Below are 27,981 nucleotides of genomic sequence, written 5' to 3'. Positions count from 1 at the left end.
GGGAGCTATGGGCTCCCTGTCTCTGCCAGGCATCACGAAAGAGTCTCATACCACATCTGGCTGGACCAGGAAAAGATCCAAATTTGAAATTTGAAGTATAGTTTCTACTGAATGCATTTCACATTTGCACCATCATAAAGCTGAACAATTAAGTCAAACCATCGGAAGCTGGGGACTGTCTGTATTTTCAAAACCATCTGCCTTATTTTAAGAACCTTTGATTTTTTATGTTTCCTGATAAATACCCAAGAAGATAAGTTTATAAAATTCTCAAAGGTCAGCCACACAAAGATTCAATGCCCCCTTCTGTGTTGATAAACTTTATTTTTTTATTAAAAAAGTCTTTAAGATTTTATTTTTAAGTAATCCTTACACCCAACATGGGGGTTGAACTTACAACCCTGAGATCAAGAGTTGCATACTCTACTGACTGAGCCAGCCAGGCACCTGCAAAAGGCTTTATTTAGAGCAGTTTTAGGTTCACAACAATAATGAGCAGAAGGTATGGAGTCTCCTACACCCCCTGCCCACCCCGCCCTCCAGGCACAATATCCCCATATATCCCTGTCCATTTCTTTTGATTTTGGCCATAGGTATAGGCTATGGAAGTAAGACCTCTTTAAACCCAAAACTTTGATTAAAATAGTTTATGTGAGTTTTTAATTGTTATTTTTAATCTTTGAGTGGTTGGCAGACTTGATTCCAATAGGCTCTTGCTATGGCAGGCTCTCTAGACTTTCTGAGTCCCAGCGTCCTTGTGTCTGCAGTTGGAATAACAATTTTTGGGAGAATTAAACTAGATTACATATTCAAACTCCAAGCAAAGTGCCTGGAACTTAGTAAAGATTCAGAAAATGGGCATTTTAATGTAAAGTTGGCACTGCGCAGGCCAGAGGATGCATGTGTTTTCCATGGCTCCTGTAACACTGTAAACTTGCTGTAAAACAGCAGAAATGTATTCTCTCATGCTCCTGGAGTCTGGAAGTCTGAAATCACCAAGTGGGCAGGACCCCCCTCCCTCTGGAGGCTCTAGGATAGAATCCTTCCTCGCCCCTTCTGGCTTCTGCCGCCACTCTGTTCCTGTGGCTGCCTCTGCTTGCGTGCTCACATTGTCTTCCGACTGCCTCCCTTTTGTACGGATACATGCGATGGCACTTAGGGCCCACCCTGAAAACCCAGGATCATCTCCCCAACTCACGATCTTTAATTTAATCCCATCTGCAAAGACCCTGTTTCCGTATAAAGCAACACTTCTGGGTTCTAGTGATTAGGGTCACAGGGTGACACATTTCCTATCCTGTCTTTATAGGGCATGGTCCTAAACATTTCACCTTTGATCACTAAAATAGTCCATTGTCCCTTCCCATTTGTCATTCAAAACCATCTGTCTTTTTCTTTTTCTTTTCTTTTTTTTTTTTTTTTAAGATTTTATTTATTTATTTGAGAGCGAGAAGGAGCAGGCAGGAGAGGCAGAGGGAGAAGGAGAAGCAGACTGCCCTTGCTGGCGAAGCCCCACATGGGGCTCCATCCCAGGGCCGGGAGATCAGGACCCCAGCTGAAGGCACCTGCATCTGCCTCACTCCAAGAACCTTCCTCCCTCTCCCAGAGGGACAGTGGCTCCCCAAGTTGGGTAGTTTCATTAAATTCTCAGCACTGGGCCATGTTGCTATTGTGCAGGCATCTTTCCAAGGTCTTAATTAATTCTGGGATGTAGCACCGTTTCTCAAATTTACATACTCCAGGCACCTGTGATTCAGTAGGTTGTGTGAAGTTTGGGAATCCGAATTTTTCAAAGCTCCCCAGGGGACTCTTATCATCAGCCAAGATTTGGAAATTTTTTGATTTCTACAAACTCCTGCACCAGACTCGTGGAAATAGGGAATTCCCTTTCCCGCCTGCTGGGTGTGTCATTGTTACATGACTAAGGTTTTATTAAAAGGCAGGGGAGGGGGAGGAAGAGCACCCCTGAAAAATGAACACCCCTATCTGTACAGTATTCACTGAAAGAGTTCCCTTTCGGGACAACTTCCAATTCCGGTTTAAACAGAGGATGACGACTGCCTGGATTTGGCAGTCCTGGTGCTGTCACTAGCTGCACTAGCTGAGGACCTCGTGGGTCTGACTGATGAAGCCCCGGCCGCGCCCTCGGCGGGAGCCAAGGCTTTTCCTCGGTGGGAGCAGGTCCAGCGAGGGACGGGGTGGTGGCGGCTGGGCTACTCCAGCCCGGGTGCGGGAGTCGGCAGAGAGGTCCATAGGCATCGGGGTGGGCGGGCTTGCTCAGAGCCACCCCTGCAAGCGGCAGCCAGTCCAGAGTGACGCGGGCAGGGGGCGTGGGGAAACATAGTTATATTTATTCTGGCTGGAGAGTCGGGTGCCGGGCCCGCTCTGCGCTGCCAGAGGAGCTGTCCCGAGTCCGAGAGCGGGCTGTTTCTTCGGAAAGGGCTGAGAATCCAGCGCCCGCGGTTGGCCAGGTGGGGGCGGCCGTGGTGCGCTGGCCCGACGCACAGAACTTTTTCGCGAGTTATGGAAGTCCCTTTGGGGATGGCTCGGCTCAGAGTCTGGCTCTGGCGGGAGCGGTGAAGGCGCAGTGTCCAGCTCAGCTGTGGGGTGTTGGGGCGCAGTCAGGCTCAGCCGGGAGGCGATGGGGGCGCAGTGTCTGGCTTAGCCAGAACAGGATGGGGGAGAGCAGGCTCCACCAGGGAGTAATGGGGGCTCATTGTCAGGCTTGGTCGGGAGTGATGGGGGCTCATTGTCACGTTCGGCCGGGGGTGATGGGGGGTCAATTGTCAGGTTCGGCTGGGGGGTGATGCAGGCTTATTGTCAGGCTCGTCCGCGAGGTGCTGGGGGCGCCGGCTCAGGTTCAAGCTGGCCGGGTAGGAGTTTGCAGCCGCAGCCGGGGGGGTGCGTTTCCCGGGCTCCGCGGCGGCAGGCGCTGAGCGCTGGGGTCCCGAGCTCCCGCGGAGCCGGGTGGCGGGAGGAGCCCAGCGCGGTCACCGCCTCCTCCGGCCGCAGGCTCCTCCTCTCCCCCCGCCTCCTCCGTCTCGTCCGCCCGCCCGCCCAATCGGCAGCCCTCGGCCCAGCAGAGCCGGGCGGCTTGTCTGGCCGGCGGAGGCTGAGCGCGACCGTAGCGAGGCGCGGCGCCCGCCGACCAGGGACAAGCGCGACTCCCAGGACCCCCCACTCTGCCCCGCGCTGCCGCCTCCTGCCATCGTCGCGGGGACGCTGGGGAGCGCGCCGCCAGGGCTGAGGTTCTCTTGCTCCCGGAGGGGAAAGAGCGGAGAAAGCCGAGCGGCTGCTCCAGGAGCGAGCGAGCCGAGGCCCCTGCCCCCGAGGCTCGGGGCTGGAGGAGGAGGAGGCGGAGGCGGAGGGAAGTGCGCGTCATTCCCGGGAGGAGAGCGTTTCACCTCCAGGCAGAGGCTGCGGCTGCCAGTTGCATAAAAGCAGCGGCGGCCGCGGCGGCAGCAGGCGCGGGGCTCCAGGGGCTCTCTGGCCATGGAGAGAAGATCCGGACACAGGGACGCTAGGAGCTCGGCTCCGTCTCTTTGGACTGCGGTGTAGGCACCTGAAGTAGCCGACGCTAAGTGGGGGAGGGGAAGGTAAGTCGCGGAGGGGTTCCCCCCGCCGCGCCCCGCCTCCCCAGCTGCCAGCGGGGGCAACTGCGAGGTCGCCGCCGGCGGCCCCGCGCACAGTCCCGGCTCCCGGCGGCCTGGCATTTAGGCATTTCTGCTGAAATGGAAAACATCCTCCCGCCCTCCCCCCGCGCTCCGCCGTTCCCGGTCTCTCTCCTCTCCGGATCCGGAGTAACCGGACTCCCCCGGAGTAAATCCTCTCCCTAAGAAAGGGTCTGGGGAACCGCGTCTTGATTCCTTTCTCTCCGTCTCTCTTTTCATTACGTTTACGGGGAAGGAAACAATGGACCTTTGAAAGTCGGTGTGAACAGCCTCAAACTTTCCCGAGAGTGTTGGGGTGGGGGGTGTAAACCCCACAGGAAGCCGACCGCGGTGAAAGGTTGGTAGAATGTGCATTGCAGAGTCTCGGCGTCGGTGCGCGCGCGGATGCGTTTGGGGTGACCTTTGTCTCTTTATTCCCCTGGGTTGGTGAACCAACCCCTCAAACCTTACCCCGCTTTGTGTTGGTAAAAGTAAGGGGGGGGTTAAATGCTTGCAGCTTTCTTTACGGCTGGGGTAGTCTCAGCACTGGACCCCACTCCCAGCTTTACTTTGCAGAGTTGGGAGGTCTTGGCAAAGGAGGGGATCCCGTTCTGTGGGGATCCCAGAGTTAGTAGTTAATGCCAGTTGCTACATCCTTTGCAGTAAAACCAAGGTCCCCATGTCCCTGGATGCTCTCTGCTGAGGGAGCGGAAACCACTCATTTAAATTCTCTGCCTAAGGTTAGGAAAACAGACTTTGATATTTCAACAACAGTCGGGGTTAATGATGGAGTGCTTAGTAATTTTAAGAACTTTCATTCCGCACAGGAGCCACTTACTGGCTTGTGTCCACTCTCCTGGTTTCAGTGTGACAATGTGATGGGTTGTTGCATAATTGCATGTGTTGAGGGTGTGCACGTGTTGTTTTCGGGAGCCCTTACTAGGACAAAATGAGAATTTAGAGGCAGTGGGATAGAGGGAGATTTCACCTGAGCTGAGGGGCCTCAGCCCTCTGGGCAGCCAGACCTACCTGTTGGAAGTGGCTCTGTGTTAAAAATGCATTTCAAGTATTTAGCCTTAGGGTTCTTTGGTGGGCAAAAAGGAGCTCTTAAATCTTTGACCTTTGAAGGAAGCTTGCTATTTTCAGAACTGGTCTGGGCATCATGCTCTGGTTATGTGCCTTTGATTAGCTATTCAAGGGCTCTTTTGGGTTTGCATTTCTTGGCAAAGCAGAAGAAAGTGCGGTGGGTACTTGTGCTTAGTTGACACTGGGTAGTACCTTCTGGTGTTGGGTCCTTTACCTTAAAGTCACTCCCCTCACTTTCTCCGTACCTGCACTACCGGGTCAGAGTGTGTGGGGTGGAACTGGAAGTCTGCTTCTGGCTTTCAGTTATTCCACCTGATCCTGTTTTATCTGATGAATGTGTGTTTAAGCTCAGAAAATTAAGGTTAGAAGTGAATTTTGAGTCCTCACCTCCCTGTTCTGCTTTAACAGCCTGTGCAGGAAGCCTAGGCGTGTGTGGACAGGGAGGTCCAATTAGTACATTCCTCCCTTGTGCTTGTTTAGGTTTTCTTGGTCACAGCGAATTTGTTTGAGTCCAGGCTCTTTGTTGATCTAACCTGTAACCTACAGATTTTCCGAAGTCTCAGATTTCACAATAGGAAACCAGAATGGGACAACACCTCCTTCATGTTCTAATGAACCTAGTCTAGCCTATTCCCAAGCTACCTTGGGAGCGGCGAGAAGACAGACTTAGAAAGGAAAGTAGTGGTGGGCCATTTCAGAAGTTGAAAGGCTACTAACCAGCTCTGCACCTCTTGCCCGGTTCTGAATTTGAGAATGCTGTGATGAGCCGCAGTGCAGAAAGAGAACACTGACATGATGATTATTATTATTATTTTAAAAGATTTTATTTATTTGACAGAGCAAGAGAGAGCACACAAGCAGGGAGAGCTGCAGGCAGAGGGAGAGGGAGAAGCAGGCCACCTGCAGAGCAGGGAGCCCGATATGGGACTTGATCCCAGGATCCTGGGATCATGACCCGAGCCAAAGGCAGACTCCCAACCAACTGAGCGACACAGGCGCCCTGAAATGATTATTATTAAGTGCACAGTTTTAGATTCCCATGGGATACTGGCTGTAAATGTGTACTTTGTAAAGTGCTATAAAATAGGATCTTGCATCATCTACCCACCCACCCACCCACCGNCATGCATTCAACTAACAATTCTTATTCACCTATCGAGTGTCAGGCACTTGGGAAGCAATCTGAATCCCCACCGTGTGCTTGTCGGTGGGGAGAGGGAGTTGGATGGAATGGTTCAAACTTGGAAGTCACAGGGAGCCAAAGCTAATGTGTGCGGTGGCTTCCATCTGTAAAAGATGAGGCAGTCTCTGCTGTTGAAAGGAATGAGCCCAGGCTGGGGGAAAAGGAAAGGAACAATTGGAGAAGGCCCAGTCAGTGTGTATGAGTGTTCGGAGCATGATGCATAGAAAGCTTTAAGAAGCCAGAGGAGGACCAGATTGGGAGTTGGCGGGGGCGGTGGGGGGGGCAAGGAAGCAATTTAGTGAAAAATAAAATTTTCTAAATCAGACAAAAATAATAGGGACTGAACATGGGCGTCAGTGCTACCATTTTGAAATGTAAAGATTGGAGTACTTGAAGTCAGAATGGAGTTTAAAACGAGGCTCTGACATTTGCTAACCATTTGCTGCTGGCCGGATCCCCCAATTCTTCACATGTTGTTTGTTCATCTGTAAAATTGGTTTAAGAATAATTTGTTGAGGGGCGCCTGGGTGGCACAGCGGTTAAGCGCCTGCCTTTGGCTCAGGGCGTGATCCCAGCGTTATGGGATCGAGCCCCACATCAGGCTCCTCCGCTATGAGCCTGCTTCTTCCTCTCCCACTCCCCCTGCTTGTGTTCCTTCTCTCACTGGCTGTCTCTATCTCTCTCAAATAAATAAATAAAATCTTTAAAAAAAAAAAAGAATAATTTGTTGAATTCTTTGTGGATTAACTTTGATTTAATTTGCTGCGTGTATAAGAGAGTACCGTATAGGTTAGTGCTGTTTGGTATCAAAAGGTACTTCCAGAATATGTTCTTTTCAGAATTTTTTAAGCTCCAGATCATAACTTAGTCTAACTGGTCTCAGTGACAGATTTCTGTTTTGTTGACCCTTTCCGGAGCGTTCTGAATCTCAGCTTGAGCGCAGTTTTTCAGATGGTTATGTTGGTTATTGTCATAGGGCATTCCTCAACGTGCCCAGGCCTCTTCCCATCACAGCCACAGGAAATCTTTTCATTGCGTTTGGGTTGTGAGCACTAATTAGAAGGATGGGCTGACTCGTACAGTACCTCAATTGAGAGGGGCTTGTCTAGGTCTGTCCTGAAACTGCCACGTTCTTCTCCCCTGTCTCCCAATCAAGCTAGCCCTTCTGCTCTCCTCTCCCCTCACAAGATGAATATGGAAAAGGGAAAAGGAAGGAAAAGCCATGCAGCTGCATTTTTGAGACCCTAGCAATGGCCCTGACTAGTTTTCTCCATTTGTAAAGAGGTACAATTTTCAAGGATGCTGTTAAAGGAAAAGGCTGTTCCCCCAGTAAGAACAGTTGCTATCTAGGTGAAACTTGAATCTACAAGCACTATTTGTTTTAATCTACTTGCCTGATTCTCTGCTTGAAATGGACTTAAGCTCATCTGACATTTTAATAAATTGCCTTCGATAGAAATCCATACTCACATATTTGAACTAGCACGTTCAATGTGATTTGGGGAGGAGGGGGGGCAGTACGAATGTAAATCAGTTTTCAGGACATGTTGAATCTTAGCATGTAGTTGAAAGGGCTTTAAAAGTAATATTAAAATGAGGAAGTTGAGACCCAGAGAGGCTAACTAATTAGGTAAAAAGGTCATATAGTAAATTAATGGCTGAGCAGGGACAAGAGCCCCTTTGTCCTTATTTCCAGTCAGCATTTTTTCCCCCTCTAATATACTCTAATTTGTTCCTGTTTGGTTTTGTTAGCAATTTAGTTATTTTAATGTTTTAATGGGGAAATAATTTGCATTTGGGCTTAGAAACCCATTGCACCCAAGTTTAAAGCAGACACTCCACCTTTTATGTCTGGGAGGATTTACACATGACACACATGATATGATGTACACAGTGGGGTGATGTTACTTGTAAGAAATTTCTGGCAAATAGGGAACTAAGTGTAAAAATAATGTTAGCTTTACTTGCATTTTTCACGAATAGTACACAAATGTGAAATATTGTAGAAGTGCACATTTTTTAAAAACAAGTTCCTGGAAACATTATTCAGATTTGTGTTGTGAATCATAGGATGCAAGTGTATTAGAAATACGTTGGCATGGCCCTTTGTTTTCCCTGTACTTGCTTTGGGAAGCCATTAATGTTGGTTGTCAGGAACTACGTTCAGCAAATATTTTACTGCATTCCTAAGATGTGCAAGGCTCTGTGCTGGTTGCTATGAGCAGTACCAAGATGAAGGAAGCATAGGATCCTTATGAAAATGCCTCTTTAAAAAAATGGCACAGCTTGGGACGCTGCATATGGCTTAAAACACGGAACTGCTGTCTCCCATCAAATCTGTCTTTTCATCGATTAGGCAAATCTGCCTTGAAATCGTTAGTATTAGTCTAACCTTGTAGCCAGATTTGGAACGTGACATTTATTTTCATTACATGGGCACAAGTGATCAACCTTTGATATTTACTTTATCAGGGCTCCACTTTCGTTTGGACGGTAAGTAAAAGGTTGACAGCACTTGGACGCTTTATATTATGAAAAGTTTGCCTCAGAGAGCTTGTAGCAGTCTTAGCTTTAATATAGTTTTTAAAATGGTGTTAACACTGCATAGAAGTGTGATTGGAACTTTGTTGCCTGAAAGGATTGCAATTTAAGACGATCCATGTTAAGCCACGGAGAGAAGAATTGTCCTCATTGACTCTGAGTTTGATATAAATATCTTAAAACATATGAATATCCACCACAAGTCAGATGTTTTGGTCATATCTAATTATGAAGTCTCTCTGAGGAGTGAAATTATTATTGATTTGGGGGCTCCTGCCTAATTGTTGGCTCGCACTTGGGTACTGCCTATCTTCTGTTCTTATAATGGTCCTCACTGATGGTGACTCACTTCCCTGTAGAATGAAGAGTTTTTTTCCCCGCATACAGTGAGGTTGGAAAATTAATTATTAACATTTTAGGGAGTGGAAAGATTAAGTTGAGCACAAGGACAAATGCCTGATTCCTGTTTCAGAAGGAATGAGAAAAATGAGTCTTTTTTTTTTTTTTCTTATTGTGGTAAAAAAACATACTGGTTTTTACTACCACCAGTGTCACCTCTATAAAATCCACTTCGTGTGAGGATTCAAAAAATTCTATTTCTTTAATGCCGGAGATGTGGCTTTAATCGTGCAATGGGTACTTGATGACAGCCCTTCCCCAGCCACCCTAGGACATGCTCAGATAGAAACAAAGTGCTAGTAATATTGAGAAGCTAGCAGTTTGGTAGCAAGTGGGCTGTGTGTAGAGATAGAGCTGAAAAGGCCAAATGGAAGATGAATCGTCTTTTCCGCACATTAATGACGTCTTTTGATGAATATTAATAGCTGCTTTCCCGAGTGCTTGTGCTGGTTTAGACACTGCCTGTCCTCTCCATATGGTCACGCTTCACAATGTGTGGTCAGCTAGCTCATGGATAACTTTCCCCCTCTGCTGAGTTACTCTGTGGTCTGAGCTTGGCTAACTTCAAGTATTTCTTCTTGCTCCCTCTTTGTGCTTAAGGCCCTTGAGCTCATCATGCAGGCCCTGTTTACCTGTCCCACTGCCGCTGGCGGTATTCTGTCCCTGCTCAGCTATGCAGAGGCCACGCACCCTCTAATGCTGAGTAATTGCTCATTCGTTGGTCCTCCCTGCTGACTTTGCTGGACTTCGAGATGGGAGGAGGTGTAATATGGTCCCTTCCAGAAGCCTCGGTTTCAGACACCCCAGGAGATCAGGCACTAGGACTGTTTTTATTTTGACCAGGGACGCATCTGCAGGTGATGCTGTGCCTGCCAGCCTTCCAGAGAATTCAAGAAACTTCTGTTGTTTTCCTCCCATACTGGTCATTGTTGGACAGTGTGTTGTCGTGTTAGGGGCTGAGTTCTGTGGTAACTTTTAGTTTCTACACACAAAGGAAGCTATCGGTCGTGGTCTGGTGGCATGCATTTGGGTAAGTCAGTTTGCTAGGGCTTTTAAAAATGTAACTCCATTCCATTCATAGAGCTCTAATAAACTCAGGTGATCGATCTTCACACCCACCAGCCCAGGGTCTTTACCCTGACATGCACTGTACTTACTTGTTAACTTGGGTCCTCTCCTGACCCCCCAACACTGAGCTCTGAGCTCCTTGAAGGTAGAGATTTGTTTGTACACCGTTGGGTCCCCATCATCTAGCAGAGTCTCTTAAGAGATGTTCCAGCCTAAATGTGTTCCCTGTCGGGCAGGCCTTTACTCTCAGTGGTGAGAATTGTATTAAAAATAGGCTGTGTGTTGTAGGTAAAAGAAATAGTACATTTGGATTCCAGTCCCGGCCCTGCCATTAATAGAAACTTCGCTTTGATGCTGGATTGAGTGGCCCCAGATCACTTCAATCTGAGCATCTCATTCTTCATCTGGAATATTTCCTAGTTTGGAAGGCATGTCCAAACCGCCTCGTTACCCACTTTCTACTGTCATTGCGTTTTGATGTCTGTATCTCAGGAGATCGTGGACTTTTGATGCGTCTCTGCTTCTTTATCAGGCAAATCTCTGTTGCCTTTTCTTTTTTTCCTACTTTCAGTATTTTAACCAACGTAACTTTCTTGGCTCTTTCTTCTTGAGAAGTATTTTCAGACTTTGTCCTTGGTGCTCGGCAGAGAATGCAGCCCACAGGCGGGCTCTGCCCTTTGCTGTAACCTTAATTAAATCAGCCTCCCTCAGGTCAGACGTTGGCTTTGGTTCTTTCTTTCGAAGGCCAGCTGCAAGGCTGATGACACGCCTGCATTGGGCATTGTGTGCCTCTCTGGCAGCCATCCGTCACTGTCAGCAGGTTGGGAGCCTGTGTCCTCCCAGCCTGGGGGGAACAAGGGCGGAGGGGGATGGTCTAAGGAGCATTGGGAAGGAGGAGAGAAAAGAGGGCAGCTTTTCAATAGAGAGAATTAAGGAGAAAAAAGAAGCTGAGAAATAATGGGAAAAGGAAATAGGAGTGAAGACCAGAGGACTGGTAGGTAAAACAACCCACCCTCTCTTTTCTCCCGTTTTCAAGTTGAAGATTGTTCTGCCTTCAATTTTGTTTATCCTTCAGTTCTTTCCTTCCACCCAGGGGTCTATCTACTTTGCTTTTTTGAAATTTATTTTTGACTGGGTCAGGAGTGTTAGAAATTCTTCATTGTCAGCCTTTCTCTCCTGTTGGTCTGTGGGTCTGTTTCCTTTTTTCTTTTGCTTGTCTTTTGTTGCCCATGGTAATGTTCTTCAGCCTTTTCGCTCTGTCCGCCATCTTGGCTTTGGGGTCAAGCACTGCTTTTCAGGGAGATGCTTAACAGATTTGAAAAAGACAGGATTAATGAGTATGTTTGGTGTCAGGAAAATCAGACATCTGTCTCCTGTCCCTTGCATAAATGAGAGGACTATAAGAATGAACTAAAAACATTTCTTAAAAGTCGCCTATATAAATTTAAGATGGGAAAGTGTTCACTTGGATTACTTTGTGCACCAGATATTATGGATAAAGACTCTTTGTTCAGAGGAATCCATATTTAACAGGGGATTCCAACCTAATTTTCGAGGATATATCCACTTTAGTGAAATTGTAGCCGATTTGCTAATCTGAATTCCTTCACTGCAGTCCCATAAACTCAGCATTCATTTGTTGCTTGTTTTTTTCCACATAACCCAACTCTTAGTATTTTTAGTTAATTTTTGTTTTCCGGGGATTTATTATTTCCTGACTATGGTTTTCTGGCAAAGAGCTTAATAACAGTAGAGCTTAACAAAAAGTGAGTATCTCAGCAGGAAAAAAACCCAATGTCTTCTGGTTTTAAATAATACTTATTCTGACTCAAATGCTTAGCGACAAAAAATAATTTTTAGTCAATTTAGTCTTTTTAGGAGATTATAGGTTTGAAAATTTCCTTGTCATTTCTCCCTATTATATTTTCACAGAGTTAGTATGTACTGGGAGAGTGGTTTCCTTCTGAGGGAGGAGGTACTGTGAACAATGACGCATGGGACTAGACTAGAAGTGTGGGTGTATTGGTGTTTATACGTAATAGTTGCTCAGCTTTGGGGAATATCATTCATCATATGTGTCTAAATTGACCAAGTGGAAAAAGAAGGTAGGAGAATAAAAATGAAGATTTGTCAGCCCGTATCCTTTCCCCGCATAGGGAGAGGTTTTTAATGGAGGGTTGGTGCTTCCCCTCTGCCTCTGAACATTGGCCTGGGCATGATCAGCTTAGTAAAAGTAAACCAGAATGAATGTAAATAAACTAACCATGCCAAGTGTCGTATTTCTTGGGGACACGTCAGGCAACTGCAGGTGATAGTGACTCACCTTGGTTTGGAGAGTTGAAAAGAAGAGACAAAAGGCCTTCCTGTGCAAGGTAATGATGGAGAACAGGTTTGTCTGAGAGCACTGTTCTGTTTGGAGGTCTCAGGGCTTTGGATTCTTCAGGTGTATGCTTGCACAAACCAAGCTGATCTCTGAATGGAACTGAACTTAATTTTCCTCCACCATCTGTCTGTTTTCTCCCAAATAGCTATAAGTACAGACCTAGCATTTCTATTGAATTCTGTTGCAAGGATTATTGTTTAAAAATGTATTTTATCCTATATGCTCTGGGAATAGGATATGCATTCAAAGATATTCCCCTAAACTATGTGTAGAAGGATGTTCCCCCAGAAACTTTTCAGCCTTTTTTTTTTTTTTTAAAGATTTTATTTATTTATTTGACAGAGACAGCCAACGAGAGAGGGAACACAAGCAGGGAGAGTGGGAGAGGAAGAAGCAGGCTTCTAGCGGAGGAGCCTGATGTGGGGCTCGATCCGAGAATGCCGGGATCACACCCTGAGCTGAAGGCAGATGCTTAATAACTAAGCCACCCAGGCGCCCATAAACCACTGTTTTTGAAAAATCTTTATGATATGTATTTAAATACGTAATCTTCATGAAAATATTGATCGCACTTAAGTATTTATTTGACATTTTGAGAAACTAAAGGGCAAAAAGTCGGTTTTTCTAAGCTTATTTCTTACAGAACAGCTTTATATGATTAAAGTGCTGAGCTCATTGTTAATCAACTGTAGACATAATCTGAATCTATAACTACACCCTCCCCCAACACCCTATACTTGATTCCTTGAGGTTATCTTTCTCTTAAAAATGGGAGATTGGAACTTGGAACCGTTCATTGGAAGTTCAAGGCCATTAGGAGCTGGTTAAAATTTTAATTAGGTCATAATTACTAATAATTACAAACATCTATCATTTATTTTCAAGATAATTCACGAACACCTCTTGTTCCTGGCGTGTGTTACTTTTTGTTGTGACCGAGAGCATACCAGTGGGTGTGTGGTAAAGACCAACGAAGATCTTGATAAAAGGAAGTTTCCTCAGCCAGATTTTGGCCAGTTGTTCCGAAACTCAACTATAATTTGCAAAATCGACCTTTAGACTAGATACTGTTTCAAGAATTATGTGCTTGATCAAAGAAGAGTAAACTTGAGGTGATGCCAGCATCTTGACTGTTCCTGTAACCCTGAATTTTCCATTCAAAAATAAGTTCGCATAGCAAGTGTAGGTAGGGTTTAAAAGACTTTAAATGAGTTGAAAGTAGTGCATTTTCATTGGGTTTTCGATAGGATGGGGTTAGTACGCATGGCTTGACAGTGGGCTAGGAGAGCCCCCCTCCACTGCGTTGGAGAGGCTGTGTGGTTTGGGGGAATGAATATACAGCCTCGAGGGCAAGCGTCCTCAACCACTGTGTGAATAATAAGCATGTGTAGTAGGCGGTTTGTCTTCAATGTTAGCATCTGGGCAGTAGAAAGAACGTGAAAACTCAGCCCTTTTAAAGAGCACTTACTGGCTTTGAATTACCGCTATGTCTGTATTGAGAAGATTTTTCCTTTGATCCCAACATTGTTTTCAAAGTAAGCTCTGTGCCCAGTGTGGGGCTCGAACTCACGACCTGCTGATCAAGAGTGGCACACTCTACTGACTGAGCCAGCCAGGCGCCCCAGATCATAGCACTTATCGGCTCTCTGCATGATATGAAGTGGGATGGAACACCGTCCTTTTTCCTATGTGCCTACTGCATTTCCTACTGTTTTGCTGCAAGTATTACAAAATATTGTGAAAGGTTGAGCTTGTCTAGTTTGCCGCTTTTTATCTTTAGAATTCCTGTTTGCAGTTGGTAATAATATCTTTAGTCACCTGCTCGATTGCACGCTAGGACTGCATTTTGTAAAAATTAATGCTTTGGGTTTTTTGCTTGAAGTAGTAAATGTCCTTAGTTTTTCCCAAATCAGGGCAACAGATAGAGGCAGACAAGACGAATTTCCCAGAGCCTCAAGGATGTTGAAGAAAGATTGAGTGGGAAATTCTAACCTCTGTGTGTGTGTGTGTGTGTGTGTGTGGTCGGTCTCTAGAGGTAGGGTGTGATCTAAGTTCAACAAGCACCTAGTGAGGACCTACTGTGTGTAAGGTCCTGTGAGAATACTAAGATACGTAAGACTAGTCCCTGTCCTCAAGAAGCTCATAGTCACCTGCAGGGCTTGGATGGACAAGTCCACATGTTAACTGAAACATAAGGCAGAAAGCAAGATGGTCCAACAAGAGTTTTATTTTAAAAATTTGTTTTTAGTAATCTCTACACTCAGTGTGGGGCTTGAACTCATGACCCCAAGATCAAGAGTTAGAGGCTCTACCAACTGAGCCAGCCAGGATAGGAGCCCCCCAAAAAGAGTTTTAGACAGAGTGCAGGGAAGAACAACCAAGGAACTTCTTGTAGAACCCTGAGATGACAGGGCTTCATGGATGGGATAGGATAGCATGGTGTTTGACGACTTTAAATGAGCATATCTCAGTTTTCTTAAAGTCATGCTCTTTTTTTATAGGCCCAAGAAACTCTCGCCAATCGGATCTCCTTTAACGTTATTGAAATTCCAAAATAAATTATTTTCTGTGATTACTCCTTTTAATTGAGTGCTCTTGCCAAATGCACAGACCCTTCCCATCTCGAGTTACTGTTTGAGGTTATACACTTTTTAAAAACAATATTTTATTTATTTATTTGACAGAGACAGCAAGAGAGGGAACACAAGCAAGGGAAGTATGAGAGGGAGAAGCTGGCTTCCCACCGAGCAGGGAGCCCAATGTGATGTGGGGCTCGATCCCAGGACCCTGGGATCATGACCTGAGCCGAAGGCAGCTGCTTAACGGCTGAGCCACCCAGGAGCCCCGAGGTTATACACTCTTTTTATCCAACAGAAGAATTCTATTTAAAATAACAGCAAGTTTTAAAGGTGTTTTTTTTGTGAGTTTTTTTTTTTTAGACAAAAGTAATAGGTTTTGAATGCTTTCCCTTTTTTAGTGTTTGCATTTATATCTTTCAAGTTGATATGGTTTCATATTCTTAGTAATTTCTTGTATTATGTACTTTAAATGTTTGCCTAAATTCCCTGGGAAGATCTTTAATGGCATGATATTTATTTATTCATATGATAGTATGAAGTATGACATAATGATATTTTTTTACTCACTGATTTTACTTTGTAATTAATTAATTGCTGCTAAGCCTTTCAGGTAAGCCTTTTTACCATCTGGTAAATACATATGAGATAATTCTTTCACATACCAAAAGTTATGCTTCAGAACCTTCACGGAGTGCATTTCCAAACTCAACACGAATGACTTGGTTTTCCGCTGTTTTGGATTATCTGTCTGTGTTTAGGGATTTAGCTTAGGCCGTAATAGCTGTTCAAATACATCATAAAATGCTAACATGTTCCTTCTGTAGAGTGCTGTGTTCCTACACTAGAAAGACAGCCCTCTTAAAAACGACATGTAATATGAGCAAATTATTAGTGTATTGAGTAAAAACACTGGTCTGTCATAAAAACTTTAAAATGACAGCTCATACTCACCTTGAAGTCTGGAAAGCCAGAGGGAATTCTTCATGCATTCTTCTGTTAGGTGCCTCTTTGTTCTCAGAACCCCAAACTCACACTAGCCCAGTGCTGTACATGTTATTTTCTGTTGCCTGTGGTTTTCTTAATAGCATTTTCTTTTCTCTAGCTTCCTTTATTGTAAGAATACAGTGTATACTACATATAACATACAGAGTGTGTGGTAATCAACTTTTATGTCATCAGTAAGGCTTCCAGCCAACAGTAAGCTATTATTAGTTAAATTTTTGGAGAGTCAAAAGTTATACATGGATTTTTGACTGCTTGGGCAGGGGAGGCAGGGATCAGTGCCCCTAACCACCCCCCAAATCAAGGGTCAACTGTATTTCCTTGGTCAGTTCCACTCTGCCTTCGAGAAAGTGTTTAAAATTGAATTTAGGAATTTCTTGGATGCTGCAAATCTTTTGTCTGTCCTCCCTGGTGCTTACCACGATTCTCTAGTGACCGCAGGAGCTCACAATTGAATGAGTGAGATGTCAGTTCTTCCTACAAATAATTTAAATCTATAACTAGCAGTCATTATATTTTTAAGTAATTGATTCATAATACCGCTCCTAAACTCACAAATATCAAATGAAATTCTAAAGCAGTGTATTTGTATCTTGTATCTTTAAAAATCATGATAAATTGAAAGAGAAATCTGCATAAAATGATTCTTTTAGTTGTAATGTTTTAAATGCTTATTTATTTATTTAAGTAATGTCTACAGCCAACATGGGGCTTGAACTCATGACCCTGAGGTCAAACATCGCATGTTCTTCTGACTGAGCCAGCCAGACGTCCCTGGTTGTAGTTTTAAGGTAGTTTTCAACAGTGTGTTTACTTCTTAGGAAAAGAATGATTGTATTTGTTGCTTATGCATTTACACGTTTTCCAGTAAAGTGGAGCTTATGGGCTCAGAATATGAACATAAATATATTTAGTTTTGGAGCACCTGGGTGGCTCAGTTGGTAGAGCATGCAACTCTTGATCTCGGGGGGTCATGAGTTCAAGCCCCATGTTGGGTGTGGAGTTTACTTAAAAAAAATAATAAAAATTAAAAAGTGTATATATATATATTTGGTTTTACAAAAGAATTATGGGGAAAACACAGCCACAGTTATTTTTCATTTATTGACCATTTTAGTTTGTGGCAGACAGCATCTGAGTTTTCCGTGTTAGGATATCATTTTGTGAATGTGAAGACACAAATTATTCCCAGTGGGTTGGTGGCTTCATTTAGCCTCTTACTGCCTGTTATTATATTGTGGGTACATCTGGGGATGCATCATCTCCCACAAAAGGGCCCTCCAGCCTGTTAAGTAATAACAACCTTTCTCACCCCGAAACAATGAAGTATCAGATGATTGCTGCCTCGAACAAAAGCTTCCCACTCCCTTTCAGAGCAGATTAGAGCCAAGATTCTCCTCCCACCCTGGTGAGCCAGGCACTCAAGAATATCTAGTTTAGCCCTTTCTTTGTTAATAAAGGATCATAAAGGGGTCTTTGTTATACTTTCTCATTTGTTCCAGCAGGATGTCTCCATTATTTCGCTCTGCTGTGTGGCACATGCAGCAATCTCTTCAATAGCACCTTGAATCGTGTTCTCTTCCCTTTGTCACGGAGCTTAAGCTTCTTCTAAATAATTACTTTTGTTCAGAAATCAAACCCCACTAACCAAGTGTTTTTGACAGACACACTGATTCTGAGAATGTTCTTTGCCCCATGTAAAATCAGCATCAACTCCTGATTAGATTCCCTTTCTGTTCCCATTAATTTCCAGGTCGTTTGGGTCCTGGGAATGCTTATTGATGGCTTTTCTAATGACCACATTTTGTGTTTCATGGATTTGCTGTGTTTTAGAGCAATTTGGGGGACCGTTATGATGCGGATCTTATTCATTGTTTTGGCAGAAGATGAGGGGATTAGATACAAGGGTACTGAATGAACAGGTGACTCTGAGATGCTCCAGTTATTAAGGAAGGGAAGTAATGGAAGTGGTTGAACATCGTGTTTCTGAAGCCACTGAACACGTTTATCCATGGTCCTTGCAAAAAGAACATGATATAAGCATGGCATTTCTTGCTTCCCTGCATTCTTTCTTTGACTCTGCAGAGTAACAGAATAGGGTTGCATTCAAAACTTTACTCGTTACTCAGGAACTTACAAGTACTTACTATAAAGAATAAAAAGGGCCTGACCTCGTTTTATGTGTGTATCAGCTTCTCTTAGGTAAGAATCATTTGTAGTGATTAGTAACCATTAGTATAATGGTTAGTATATGGTTAGTATATGGTTAGTATAATGGTTAAGAGCCTGAACTCTAGCACCCTGGGTTTGAATCCTGGTTTTCCCATATACTAGCTAATGAACCTTTCTAGGCCTCAGTTTTTCCCATGTGTAAAATGGGGGACCATGGGAGCTACTGAGATTTGTTGTATTAAATATATTAGATGACTGATACACGTGAGAGGTTTAGAACAGTGCCTGGCAATAAGGACTCTGAGTTAGATTTTTTTTTTTTTTTTTTTTAAAGATTTTTATTTATTTATTTGACAGAGATAGAGACAGCCAGTGAGAGAGGGAACACAAGCAGGGGGAGTGGGAGAGGAAGAAGCAGGCTCACAGTGGAGGAGCCTGACGTGGGGCTCGATCCCATAGCGTCGGGATCACGCCCTGAGCCGAAGGCAGACGCTTAACCGCTGTGCCACCCAGGCGCCCCTGAGTTAGATTTTTTTAAAAAATTATTCTAACCATAATATTTGAATGCCTATTTTTTTTTAAAGATTTTATTTTTTATTTATTTCCTTGACAGAGATAGAGACAGCCAGCGAGAGAGGGAACACAAGCAGGGGGAGTGGGAGAGGAAGAAGCAGGCTCGTAGCGGAGGAGCCTGATGTGGGGCTCGATCCCATAACGCTGGGATCACGCCCTGAGCCGAAGGCAGACACTTAACCACTGTGCCACCCAGGCGCCCCTGAATGCCTATTTTTAAACAAAATTTGAGGATTTAAGGAGATTGTTAAAAAACAGCATTCAGTTGAGTGAGTTGGAAGATCTAATTGGCTTCACTTTATGATCCATGAATCAGGCAGCATCTCACGTTAGCAGATAGCAAAGGGCTCCAAGGAGCTGTGCAAAATGGAAGGCTTTTATAGGCAGAGGGGGCAGAAAAAGAAGTTTCTAGCAAAGAGTGGATTGTTTCAGGCGAGGTCACTTTCCTTTGGGGAAGGCAGGGGTCTGTCAGGCAGATTGTTTTACTAGTGCTTACCAGGTAATTCCAGACTGGTTAAAGGTTACATTCCTGAGAGAGCCTGAGACCTCATTTAGGTTAGGTGTTAAGTCTCAGTTTGGTGACATGGCCTTAGCACATTTTGGGCCTGTTGTCTCTTTTTTAACCAGAGAATGTAGACTTTAGGTTTTCTCACTAAATGAATTCATAATCTATGAATTAGTCTATAATTAAAGGATAACACAGGTACAAATGCTTAAGTTGCTTCACTGAAAGATAAATCTAGTAGGGAAATCGAACACCTCGACAAAACAGCTTGTCTATTGGAACAAGCCAACTTGGGGTCCTCGTAGGATGCATGGACTTTAACTTCAGTTTGAAGAGCTTAGAGTCATGATTCGCAAAAAGTGTGACCACTTGCTTCAGTGTCCCACCAGGTATGTGTTAACGATGTAAAATCCGTGGTCCTCTTTGCACCAGTGGGGCTGGAATCCCTGGCGTAGAGAGCCCAGGAATCTACATTTTTAACAAATATCCCTGGTGATTCTTAGGCACAATGAAAATTGAGAACAATTGTGTTAGGAGAGTGGCTCTCAGCCAAGATGCTTGTTAGAATCACTTGGTGGCGGGGAGAGCATTTAAAAGATGGAGATGCTTGGGGGCGCCTGGGTGGCGCAGTCGTTAAAGCGACTGCCTTCGGCTCAGGGCGTGATCCCGGCGTTTCGGGATCGAGTCCCACGTCAGGCTCCTCGGCTGGGAGCCTGCTTCTTCCTCTCCCTCTCCCCTGCTGTGTTCCCTCTCTCGCTGGCTGTCTCTCTGTCACATAAGTAAAATAAAAAATCTTAAAAAAAAAATTATAAAAAAAAAAAAAAGATGGAGATGCTTGGATCCTGACTTCGTTGTTCGGGGTGTGGCACGGGGCACTCCTGTCAGCGGGTGATTCAGAGGTGTAGCCAGGGTTATTGACATTAGAAGACAGTTAGTGATTCTGTCAGAGGTGTGCGCTGACTTGGTATTTTAGAGTCATTACAGTGGTTACCAGGGACTGTGGGGAGGGAGGAATGGGGAATTCTTGCCTGTTGGCTACAGAATTTCTGTTTGGGATGATGAAATGTCCTGGAGATGGGTGGTGGTGACAGTTGTGCAAAATCTTGAAGGTACTGAATGCCACGGGACTGTGCACTTTAAAAATGGTTAAAGTGGTGAGTTTTCTGCTACGTGATTTGATCACAATAAAACCACGTCACAAAGCCATTACAGGGGCACCTGGGTGGCTCAGTCGGTTGGGCAGCCAGCTCTTGGTTTTAGGTCAGGTCATAATCTCAGGGTCCTGGGATCGAGCCCCACGTCAGGCTCTGCGCTCAGCAGGGAGTCTGCTTGAGGATTCTCTCCCTCTCCCTCCGTCCCTCCCCCTGCTCGCTCATCTGTGCGCTCTCTCAAATAAATAAATCTTAAAAAAAAAAACCATTATAACTCTCAATGTTTCTGAACCTTGATTTTTTTCTTTTGACAGTGACAGTGTATCATGCATGCCACTGATTCCAGGGGACACTCCCCTGCTTTCCTTCAGCCTCAGAATGGAAACAGCCATCGCTCATCCGGCTATGTTCCAGGGAAGGTTGTGCCCCTGCGGCCCCCTCCTCCTCCAAAGAGCCAAGCTTCAGCCAAATTGACCTCCATCAGACAGGAAGCCCGGGCCAGCTTTGCTTTCTCGCCTGAAGAGCAGCAAGCCCAGAGAGAAAGCCGAAAGCAGAAGCGGCACAAAAATACTTTCATTTGCTTTGCTATCACTAGTTTCTCATTTTTTGTTGCACTCGCGGTCATTTTAGGGATCTCCTCAAAATATGCTCCAGATGGTAAGTGGCGCCTGTATGCACGTGTGGGCATGCACGCATACAAAGCACATGGTCCAGGAGAAGGAGGGAAGGAAATAGTAGAATAGAACTAAAAAGGAAAACTTGTGTTAACTTGGCTCTAGCTAATTCATATATAATTAAAGAATAGGAGGCATAACTGCTTATTAAAGCAATTGTTAAAGGAATCCAGTGGAAATGATATAATCGAAGGATTGCTCTTCTTTCCACTTTGCTGCTTTGTCCCAGCACTCAAGATGTTCCTGGAGCATTTCCTTTCAAAGTGTTCATTTTAAGAGTCTACTGAATTCTTGCGGTAGCACAATTTTATCCTTCATGGTAGGTATGGTTTTCTGAGTGCCAAACGTTTTTACTGATAAAAAGTACTGAATTATAGGGGTACCTGGCTGGCTCAGGCCATAGAGTGTATGTGACTTGATTTCATGATTGTGAGTTCGAGCCCCATGTTGGGTGTGGAGCCTACTTAAAATGAAAAGTGAAAAAATAGTATATATTAAGAAAATTACTAAATGTAGTGATAAAACTACATTTGATTTTTTTTTTTTTTTTTAATGAGTGAAAATACTAAGATTTGTGTTCTGTGGCTTGAAACTGACTGGGAGACTATTCTAAAAGAGAAGCTTCAAGTACTTTTGAGGAACAATGTGTATTCTCAAAGGAAAACATCCATTAGGAGCTTTAAGATCTGATACATTTCTCTAAAAATCACTCATAGTTAAATATCATGTGGGCAGGTTTTCATTTCTGAAATGGCCTTTGCTTTCCAAATTGGTAATGTATCAATACCTAAAATGGTTTTGAAGAAATTCATCGTCGGTCAGCCTTAATCTAGTATCAACAAAGAATGGCCTCATGATAGAGTCCCATCCACCAGTCTGAAAATCAGAGGGCTCAGGCTGTTGAAGGAGAAGTAGACCGTAACACCCTGGATTGGGCATCATTTTTGTCTGCAATTTTTTTTTTCTTTTACTCTCTACGGCAGATTTTTGTCCAATTAGATGCCTCCTTAAATGGATAGAACATCTGAGAAGCATGTTATCCTTTGTAAGACTTACAGATACTATTTTATTTCGTTTCCATGGGTGCTTTAGGGGTTTCTTAGACTTTAAAGTTCTGGGGGAGGTTGTGTCAATGCTTCTAAGAGAATAGACCTGAAGTAAGAGAGATGTTTATATCAACATCTTTGTTGACCCGGCCAGTAGACCACAGAAGGAATTTGTCACGTTGCTTTCTATTGGCTCTTCACATTGATTTCCTATCCCCTTTTCTCCAGCAAAATAACGATGTTCATTGCAGTTGGTTCATTCTTCCCAAGTAATCTGCAGTAAAGAGATGTCAGATCTGGGGGGAAGATCAAAGCTGAAATCTGTGGCTTTAATTGATGTTTTCATTTTCCATCTAAAACAGTGAATCACTGATGTGGTTCCTTTGAATCAACATTCTTTAGTTTCACATTTTGGCAGTTTAAGTGTAGAACTTTGTTGGAAATATGTGGTATGCTGACATCCTTCAGGGTCAGCCTCATTGTGGTTATTGCTGTTACATAATCTTGATAATGAACCCGCAGCCTAGCTGTGGGCAGCCGGGAAGGCAGGGCTGCGGAGCTGTTCATCAGTGCTTTCTGCAGACCATGTATTTTCTCATTAAGTGTACTTTACTGGGAAGAACTAGACTAGAGTTTCTGGTGATGGTTCCTAGGGAAGCATGCTCTCCTGGGAAATAATTAAAACAAGAGGAATTGGGGCACCTGGGTGCCTAGTCAATTAAGCGTCTGACTCTTGATTTTGGCTCAGGTCACAATCTCAGTGTTGTGAGATCGAGCCCTGTGTGGGGCTCTACACTGGGCATGGAGCTTGCTGAAGAGTCTCTCTCTTCCTCTCTAAAAAAACAAAACAACAACAACAACAAAACAAAAACCAAGCGAAATTATATAACCATTCGGTAGGCACTACATGTCAAAAGACTGGATTTCCTTCTCAGTAGCTGGGCATATAGTGCTTGTTATATGGGGCATCCATTTGCTTGTGATATAACATCATGGAGAATTCCTTTTTTTTTTTTTTCTAAAGATTTTATTCATTTATTTGACAGAGATAGAGACAGCCAGCGAGAGAGGGAACAAAAGCAGGGAGAGTGGGAGAGGAAGAAGCAGGCTCATAGCGGAGGAGCCTGATGTGGGGCTCGATCCCATAACGCCGGGATCACTCCCTGAGCCGAAGGCAGACGCTTAAGCGCTGTGCCACCCAGGCGCCCCTCATGGAGAATTCCTGCTCAATGTTTTATGGAAAGAGAGGGAGGTTGAAGAGAAGCTGAAGAAATCCTTAGTATTAAGTCAGAACACATTCAAGAGATTTCTTGTTCCTTCAATGGAAAGAAACATTTAAGGGTTATTTCTAGTCTAATAGTGATGATCACTGACTTATCTGAATTATGTATCGGTGATTATGAAACTGCTTTGAGAAAAATTCTATGAGATAATTGCCAAGGACTTAACCAGTGAGGCTGATTTGAACTGCAGTAGTTACCATCACCTCAAAGAGAAAGTATGAGCCTAGGGCAACATGAATGCTTAGAAATGAGACGCTGGCGTTAAGGGTTACGCAATTCAAAATGAGGAATCAGAATTTTCTTTCTGTAAAAATTAATATCTTTGTGCTGCACTCAGCCTCTCCACTTTCCTTCCTGTGATTTCCCAACATGTACCTCCTACCTTCATATGATTCCCAAGCACACCTTGCCTATCCCTGCCTTGGCTGAATTTCATCATGGGCTGCCCCTTGCCCTTCTAACTGAGCAAACAACAGACTTACATAGTGAGGGGTACTTGCATCACTCACCTTCATGTTCTTCTTCTTTTTTTTTTTTTGGAGAGGGGGCTGGGAGAAGGGCAGAGGGAGAGGGAGAGAGAGAATCTTAAGCAAGCTCCATGTCCAGCACGGAGCTCGACACAGGGCTTGATCTCATGACCCTGAGATTATGACCTGAGGCGAAATCAAGAGTCAGACACTTAACCTATTGAGCCATCCAGGCGCCCCCATGCTCTTCTTATTGAAGTACTATCTACCCTTTGAAGGGCCAGGTCTCGTGTCCTTCTGATCTGTTGAAACTGCCTAGGTGCTCCAGCCTACCCTTCCTTTCTCTGAGCTCATTTGCGCATCACGCAACTACCATATTGTTCAGTGTTTAATTATTTCCTACCTGGCGGCTTTTCTCGCAAGCTGTGCAGACTGTGAGTTCATTCTATGCTTTATAAATTTTATAGTATCTAGGACAAAGTGAGCAAATGGATCCTCCATAAATACTTGGTCATGAGTTGATCAAAACCAGTGTCATTCCTGTCCCCTGCCCCCTAAATTCTAGCAGGTCTCATGCATTACATAGCTGTAGCAATGCAGAATACTTTCACGTTTCCTTCATCATCTACTCAAGGGGCAAATCCTAATTCTAGTAAAGGAACAGCACACGTCCAGTAAACCTCATTTCTTAAGAGGGAACTTGCATATCTCTCAACTCGCTGAGTAATCTTGGATTTGGCTTCCCTGATCTGTAGTTTCCTCATCTCTGAAAAATGAGAAGTCATGCCTTTGGCTGTTTGCATCTTGCAGTTTCACTGGGAAAGTGTGCGTATCTGCACATAGCTGACATTTATCAGTTGTCGTCTGTGGAGTGATAGAGGTGCTTCTGTCGCCTACTTTATGATTCACTGTGCACAGGAAGGAACCTGGGAAGAGCTGACATACCTATTACTCAGCAGTTCCCATTTTTAATTTACTAGTATGTTGTGAATATATATTTTTTTTCTAAAACCGCTTCCTAATGTGGGTCCAAAGACAGTTCACAGTTTTGCCTCTTGCTGTTAATTTATTTTCAGAGTAGATGATGCAGGGGGACTCCGTGTTTATCTTGTGGAGTTTGATCTGAACTAGGTGGTAACAACTTAGTTTTGTAGAGCATCCTTTTTTATGCATTGAAGTAAAGGATTGGACATATCTGCTGGGTGGAATGGGATGAGATTTCCATCCTTAGGGCAGGAACTTAAACACAGGTCTGCCCATCACTTGCAGATTGCTGTAAATGATTATAGTACTTGGCTCTGGCTAAAGGCATTCTTGCATTTTATTGCATTGATGGGATGCTGATGTTGCTTTTTTTTTTCTTTTTTTAATAGAGAATTGCCCAGATCAAAACCCACGTCTCAGGAACTGGGATCCAGGACAAGATTCTGCGAAGCAAGTTGTTATCAAGGAGGGAGATATGTTCCGTCTGACCTCAGATGCCACGGTGAATTCTATAGTCATTCAGGATGGAGGTAAGGAATGGTCCCTGCCTATGGGAGCTGCAAGGTTGCTCGTTCCTATGGGGGGAGCATTTGGTGGTCTTTATATAGAAAACTGTTCTTAGCCTTTAGAATGTGGTGTCGGTCTATCCATGGGGCATGAGGAGTTCCTAAGATAGAACCATAGAATTCAAGAGCTAAAAGGCCCTTAGAAATCATTCAAGTCAAGACCTCTGAGTGATAGGGAAGGAAACAGTTCCAGAAGCTGATCTCTCATAGCTAAATCTTTGTTACAGCCACGGAGAGTGATGAGAGAATTAACATGGGTTAACATGTAAAAATGATTTGTTGGCTCTTAGATATTTTTCTAAAAATAATTTGGTCCTAAAATGAATGGATTGAAATTCATGCCCCGGGGCATTTCTAGTGTGTTGAGACATGAACTATCCATTTCTACCTTAACTATTTTGAAAACAGGCTTAATTTTCTAAGCAGACTCCTAATAATTTTTCCCCCAGTTCATTGCAGAAGAGTCTTTTCTTCCCCACCCCCACTTAAGGTAAACTCTATTTTTCTATATCCCAGAGAGATGTTTCAGAAGGTGGCTGATACTAGTGTTGTTCCTTGCAGGATTGCTTGTATTTGGGGATGATAAAGATGGATCCAGAAATATTACTTTGAGGACTCGTTACATCCTGATCAAGGATGGTGGGGCGCTTCATATTGGAGCAGAAAAATGCCGCTATAAATCCAAAGCGACAATTGCCTTGTATGGCAAGTCAGATGAAGGTGAAAGTATGCCAACATTTGGCAAAAAATTTATTGGTGTGGAAGCTGGTGGGACACTGGAGATACACGGGGCACAGAAGGTCTCATGGACGTTGTTGGCGAGAACTCTGCATTCCTCTGGCTTGACCTTTGGGTCCTACGCCTTTGAAAAGGACTTTTCTAGGGGCCTCAACGTGAGAATCATTGACCAAGACACGGCCAAAATTTTGGAAAGTGCCAGGTTTGATACCCATGAATACCACAATGAGAGTAGACGGCTGCAGGAGTTTCTGAGAATACAGGATCCAGGCCGGATTGTTGCCATAGCCGTTGGAGACTCGGCGGCCAAGAGCCTCTTACAAGGAACCATACAAATGATCCAGGACCGGTTGGGAAGTAAGCTGATCCAAGGACTGGGCTACAGGTGGGCTGACCTTTTACCTTCCTTCCCAGCTACGCGTTGGAGTCTGTGTCTGTGTGACAGGAGAAGGGCCTGCAGAAAGGGACAGAATGCACCATAGCCTGGATTCGGGGTGTCAGAATGACCACTCTTGCCTTGAAACGTGGACCGGGATGGGGGAGCAGGATGCTGGTTACAAAACGCTCTTGTCCTGGCTTTGGTTTATGAAGCACTTTGAACCGGAGCGTCAGGCTCTGGAAAGTGAAGAAGAGAGATGTGCTGCTGGGAAACAGCCAGGCTGCTCCAGGGCAGTTTACTTCCCTCTTTCATTACCTTGGGCAGCCTGTTTGAAACCCAGGCTACTTGATTCTGCGCGCGCACGTGTCAAAGTTCTCTGAAAAGCCTGAGGGAGGGGCGCTGCCCCTTTCTTTCCCTTTTTTGGAGTCCTCTGCGTGCTGATTTGCATCTGCGTGTCTGATTGGTGTAGGTCTGAAAGCGAGCAGCCGGAGGGCTCGGAAGTTCGCGCGCACAGTAGGAGTCACTGCGCTGCCCGGCACGCCCGGCCCTCCTACGCTCGCTCACCAGGCTTTCCTCCTGCAGCCCTGAAGCTGGGGGGAGTAGCTGGCTGCACAAGTAATTCAGAAAAGAGAAGTTCTCATTCTGCTGACTGTTCTTCCTAAAGCCAGGGAATGTCTGCTGTGAAAGGAAGAAGGTGTTAAAACTCACATGTTGAGAGGGTCTAGTTATTTTTTCCTTAGTTGGTGGACGGATCTGGTTATTATTTTCCTTCGATTGGTTGTTGGGATGGACGGGTACCTGTGGAAATTCTAGAGAAAGTTAAGAAGACAAAGTTAATGAAGAAGAGTGTCAGTAATGTTCTTAAAATGCCTTTTCTTCACCCCGGGGATATTGAGGAGGTGTTGAGGGCTGGGTACGCCTAGGTGCTGAGATGGCAGAACACGACCTCAGAGCCCTTGTTTAATCCAGTGGATAAACACTCTTAAGGAGGAGCATACAGTGAGACCCTTGCTTCCAGGCTGGGATGGGAGTGCAAATAGAGGGAGCCCCCAAATTGGCCTGGGCCGTCTGTGGAGGCTTCCCAAAGGAGAGAAACCTGAGGGCACTTCAGGGGCATGCTCTGTAGGCAGTTGGAGAGGGAGGGCTTTCCAGATAGGGAATAGCAGGTGCCAAAACTTGGAGGTGGGTTCCTGAAAAATGAGGATTAAATATAATAACACACGCAGAAAAGTGCTAAAAACAAGAATGCAGGGTTTAATGACTTATCACAACACGACACCTGGATAGCCACCATCCAGGTCAAGACAGAGATCATTGCCAGTGGCCCGAAAGCTCCCGTGCTGTCCCCTCTGTTTCACTGATCACTCCCTCTGCTCACCGAAGATAAGCGCTGAACGTGAAAGTTCAGGTTTGCCTGTTTCTGGACTTTGTATCAACGGGAGCAGACAGTATATCCTATTTTGTATCTGGCTTCTTTGCTCAGCTCTGTGTTCACTGAGGGTCGTGTAGGTTGGTGCGTGTAGTGCTGGTTTGTTTTCATTGCTGTTCATTT

At 44.6% G+C, this 27,981-nt stretch overlaps 1 protein-coding gene across 5 annotated transcripts in view; it reads left to right on the top strand.

The window, feature by feature from the left end:
* Positions 1–27,981, top strand: part of CEMIP2 (cell migration inducing hyaluronidase 2) — a 105,287-nt gene that overhangs the window by 8,425 nt on the left and 68,881 nt on the right. The window contains exons 1-4 of one of the 5 annotated variants that reach the window (XM_034647215.1): positions 2,377–2,471; positions 20,607–20,949; positions 25,136–25,276; positions 25,874–26,435. In XM_034647215.1, coding sequence (XP_034503106.1) covers positions 20,619–20,949; positions 25,136–25,276; positions 25,874–26,435 — 1,034 coding nt within the window. In that variant the 5' untranslated portion in view covers positions 2,377–2,471; positions 20,607–20,618. Of the gene's footprint in view, positions 1–2,376; positions 2,472–3,098; positions 3,597–3,653; positions 4,009–20,606; positions 20,950–25,135; positions 25,277–25,873; positions 26,436–27,981 lie in introns of those variants that run through there. The other 4 variants (XM_034647219.1, XM_011219104.3, XM_034647218.1 and 1 more) reach the window with 4 other exon arrangements.

The sequence above is a fragment of the Ailuropoda melanoleuca genome, chromosome 17, assembly GCF_002007445.2.
Source record: "Ailuropoda melanoleuca isolate Jingjing chromosome 17, ASM200744v2, whole genome shotgun sequence".
NCBI classification, from domain to species: domain Eukaryota; kingdom Metazoa; phylum Chordata; class Mammalia; order Carnivora; family Ursidae; genus Ailuropoda; species Ailuropoda melanoleuca.
This window is presented reverse-complemented; position numbering and strand designations above follow the sequence as displayed.